The sequence below is a fragment of the Nothoprocta perdicaria genome, unplaced genomic scaffold, assembly GCF_003342845.1.
Source record: "Nothoprocta perdicaria isolate Ctin4 unplaced genomic scaffold, notPer1 scaffold_696, whole genome shotgun sequence".
Classification (NCBI taxonomy): Eukaryota; Metazoa; Chordata; class Aves; order Tinamiformes; family Tinamidae; genus Nothoprocta; species Nothoprocta perdicaria.
Window position 1 is genome coordinate 16,199 of NW_020455972.1, and position 4,345 is coordinate 20,543.

Consider the following 4,345-nt stretch of genomic DNA (forward strand, 5'->3'; position numbering starts at 1 on the left):
CGTGGGGGGACACGGGGACAGTGCAGGGGGCACATGGGGACGGCACAGGGGGGACCCGGGGACAGCGTGACGGGACATGGGGATGATGCGGATGGATGTGGCGACACCGTGGTGACATGGGCATGGCATGGGGACACGGTGACAGCGCGGTGGGGTCGTGGTGACCCCGTGGTGACACCGTGGTGACCCGGCGGGCGGTCCCCGCGCCCCGCAGGCGTTCGCGGTGCTCAGCGACCTGCTGCTGGTGCTGGGGCCGCGCAGGGAGCCGCCGGCGCTGGCGCTGCCGCCCGACGCGGGGCTGCGCGCCCAGCTCGCCGCCTTCCTGCAGGACCACGTCTTCGACGGCGCCCACGCAGGTGCCGCCGCGGCCCCGCAATGCGGCCCCGGCCCTGTGACCCCGGCCCCGTGACCCCGGCCCCATCCCCGGGACACCGTTCCCGTCCCCAACGTTGTCCCTATCCTCGTGACGCGGCCCTGACGCTGTCCCTGTCCCTGTGACACCGTCCCCGTGACACCATCCCCATCCCTACAACGCGGCCCCAACCTTGTCCCTGTCCCCGTGACACCGTCCCCATTCCTGTGACACCGTCCCCATCCCCACAACACGGCCCCAACCTTGTCCCCGTCCCCGTGACACCGTTCCCATCCCCAACGTTGTCCCTATCCTCATGATGCGGCTCCGACGCTGTCCCCGTCCCTGTGACACCGTCCCCATCCCCGCAACACGGCCCCGACCTTGTCCCCGTCCCCGTGACACCGTCCCCGTTCCTGTGACACTGTCCCCATCCCTGTGACACCATCCCTGTCCCCATGACACCGTCCCCGTCCCCAACGTTGTCCATATCCTCGTGACGCGGCCCTGACGCTGTCCCTGTCCCTGTGACACCGTCCCCAGCCCCAGGACACTGTCCCTGGCCCGTGACACCGTCCCCGTCCCCAACTTTGTCCATATCCTTGTGACGCGGCCCCGACGCCGTCCCCGTGACACCGTCCCCGTCCCTGTGACACCGTCCCCATCCCTGACGCTGTCCCCATCCCCACGACGTGGCCCCAACGCCATCCTGGTTCCCACGAGGTGTCCCCGACACTGGCCCCATCCCCGCGATACTGTCCCCATCTCCAACGTTGTCCCTATCCTCCTGACATGTCCCCGACGCTGTCCCCGTCCCTGTGACACTGTCCCCATCCCCGACGTTGTCCCTATCCTCGTGACGTGGCCCCGACCTTGTCCCTGTCCTTGCGACGCTGTCCCCGTCCCCGTGACATCGTCCCCATCCCCGACGCTGTCCCCATCCCCACGACATGGCCCCAACAACATCCCTTTTCCCACGAGGTGTCCCCGACGCTGTCCCCATCCTCGTGACATGGCCCCGTCCCCATGACGTGTCCCCAACACCATCCCCATCCCCGCGACGCTGTCCCCATCCCCAGTGGTGTACCCAACACTGTCCCCATCCCTCTGCCGTGTCCCCAACGTTGTCCCCATCCCCATGACATGTCCCCGACGCCATCCCTGTCCCCACGAGGTGTCCTTGACGCCGTCCCCATCCCCGTGATGTGTCCCCGACGCAGTCCCCGTCCCCAGAAACTGTTCCCATCACGGTCCGTGTCCCTGTGACGTGTCCCCGATGAGGTCCCCATCTCTGTGACGTGTCCCCAACACTGTCCCCGTCCCCACGAGGTTGTCCCCATCCCCGCGACGTGTCCCCAACACAATCTCCATCCCTGTGATGTGTCTCCAACGCGGTCCCCATGCCCGTGACGTTGTCCCCATCCCCGTGACGTGTCCCCAACACAGTCCCCATCCCTATGACGTGTCCCCAACGCCACCCCTGTGCCCGTGACATTGTCCCCATCCCTGTGACGTGTCCCCAATGCAATCTCCATCCCCACGACGTGTCCCCAATACAGTCCCTGTGCCTGTGATGTGTCCCCAACGCTGTCACCGTCCCCATGAGGTTGTCCCCATCCCTGCGACATGTCCCCAACACAATCCCCATCCCGGTGACGCGTCCCCAACGTGGTCCCCATCCCCGTGACGTGTCCCCAACACAGTCCCTGTCCCCATGGCGTGTCCCCMACGCAGTCCCCATGCCCTTGACATGTCCCCAACGCTGTCCCTGTCCCCATGAGGTTGTCCCCATCCCCACCACGTGTCCCCAGCCCGGTCCCCATCCCCGTGATGTGTCTCCAACGCGGTCCCCATGCCCGTGACGTTGTCCCCATCCCCGTGACGTGTCCCCAACACAGTCCCCATCCCTATGATGTGTCCCCAACGCGACCCCCGTGCCCGTGACATTGTCCCCATCCCTATGACGCGTTCCCAACGCGGTCTCCATCCCCACGACATGTCCCTAGTACAGTCCCTGTGCCTGTGATGTGTCCCCAACGCTGTCACCGTTCCCACGAGGTTGTCCCCATCCCTGCAAGATGTCCCCAACGCGGTCCCAATCCCCGCCACGTGTCCCCATTGTGGTCCCCATGCCCATGACGTGTCCCCAACGCTGTCCCCATCCCCGTGACTTGCCCCCGACGCAGTCCCCATCCCTGTGACGTGTCCCCAACACAGTCCCCATCCGCGTGATATGTCCCCAACGCGGTCCCCATCCCCGTGATGTGTCCCCAACACAGTCCCTGTCCCCACGACGTGTCCCCGACGCAGTCCCCATGCCCGTGACGTGTCCCCGACGCGGTCCTGTGCCCACAGAGGCGGGCGAGGGCGCTGCCGAGGGGCTGCAGCGGCGCCGCACGCTGCTCGCCGGCTTCTGCAAGCTGCTGCTCTGCGGCGTCCTGGAGCCCAGCGCCGCCTCCGACGTCTACAAGCACTACGCCAAGGTGCGCGGGGCACGCGGGGACACGCGGGGACGTGCGGGGACACGGGACACGCGGCGGGACGTGGGGACACACAGGGGACGGAGGACATGTGGGGGACGTGGGGACACACAGGGGGACGCAGGGGGACGTGAGGGGCGGGGGACACGCGGGGACATGCGGGGACACATGGGGATGCACAGGGACACGTGGGGACGTGCAGGGAACAGGGGACATGTGGGGGCACATGGGGAAACGTGGGGAAATATGGGGACAAGTGGGGACACAGGGACACGCGAGGGATGGGGGACACACGGGGACATGCGAGGGACAGGAGACACGCAGGGACGCACAGGGACACATGGGGACACACGGGGGACGGGGGACACTTGGGGACCCCCCTCGCGGTCCCCCCCAGTTCCACAGCGCCTACGGGGACATCATCAAGGAGACGATGGACGGCGCGCGGCGCCGCGACCCGCACCAGTGGGCGGCCACGCTGCTGCTGAGCCTGCAGCAGGTGACGGGGGGGGTCCCGGGACACCCCCACAGCGGGAGGGACCCCGAACCGCGCGCGGAGGCACCCTTGGGGTCCCCCATCGGCCCCCCGTTGTGGGGACGGCGCCAGCACTGGGTCTCCCCAAGAGGGGATGGGTCCCTGGGGGGGTCCCGGGTGCTGGGGGGGTCCCAGCAAAGCTGGGGCTTCTCCCCAGATCAGGGGAGTCCTTCAGGGATTTGGGGGGTCCCTCCATGGGGACAGGTATGGTACCAGCAGCGGGTCCCCCCCTGAAATGGGGACAGGTCCCTGCGGAGGTCCTGAGCACTCAGGGGCTCCCAGCAAAGCCAGGGGCTCCTCCCAAAATCTGGGGAGTCCTGCAGGGATTTGGGGGGTCCCTACATGGGGACAGGGATGGTGCCAGCACCGGGTCCCCCCGCCGTGAGGTCCCTGGGGGGCTCCTGGGTGCTCCCTGGATCCAAGGAGTCCTGCAGGGATTGGGGGGTCGCTCCGTGGGGCCGCGTGTCCCCGCGGGGCCGGTGACGCCCCCGTGCCGCCCGCAGCTGATGACGGAGCTGCTGCTGCAGGAGGGCCCCGAGGTGCGCGCGGCCGCCGGCTTCGCGGAGCTGCGGGCGCTGGCGCGGCGCTTCGCCCCGCTGCTCGGCCCGCGCAGCCGCCCGCTGCTGCTCGCCATGCACAGGTGGCCCCGGGGACGGGGGGACACGCGGGGACACCGCGGGGACACGGGGACAGCACGGGGCGGCAGGGGGACCGGGGGACAGCGCAGGGGCACTGCGGGGACAGGGGGACACGGGGACGCTGCGGGGACACCGCGGGGACAGGGGGGACATGTGGGGCACTGTAGGGACACGGGGACGGCACGGCATGGCAGGGGGACAGCGGGACACCACGGGGATGGGGGGACACCGCAGGGACACTGTGGGGACAGGACACGGGGACACCACGGGGTGGTGAGGGGACGCAGGGACACCACAGGGTGAGGGGGACACCACGGGGCAGGGCGACGTGGGGACACGC

The 4,345-nt window shown here is 68.9% G+C and overlaps 1 protein-coding gene across 1 annotated transcript in view; it reads left to right on the forward strand.

Annotated features, from left to right (window-relative positions):
* LOC112956986 (cohesin subunit SA-3-like) overlaps positions 1 to 4,007 on the forward strand; it is a gene marked incomplete at both ends in the record, with an annotated part of 19,897 nt that extends 15,890 nt beyond the window's left edge. The window contains 4 exons of the mRNA XM_026050476.1: positions 215 to 356; positions 2,708 to 2,835; positions 3,230 to 3,331; positions 3,871 to 4,007. Coding sequence (XP_025906261.1) covers positions 215 to 356; positions 2,708 to 2,835; positions 3,230 to 3,331; positions 3,871 to 4,007 — 509 coding nt within the window. The remainder of the gene's footprint in view (positions 1 to 214; positions 357 to 2,707; positions 2,836 to 3,229; positions 3,332 to 3,870) is intronic.
* Between the last annotated feature and the right edge of the window lie 338 nt (positions 4,008 to 4,345).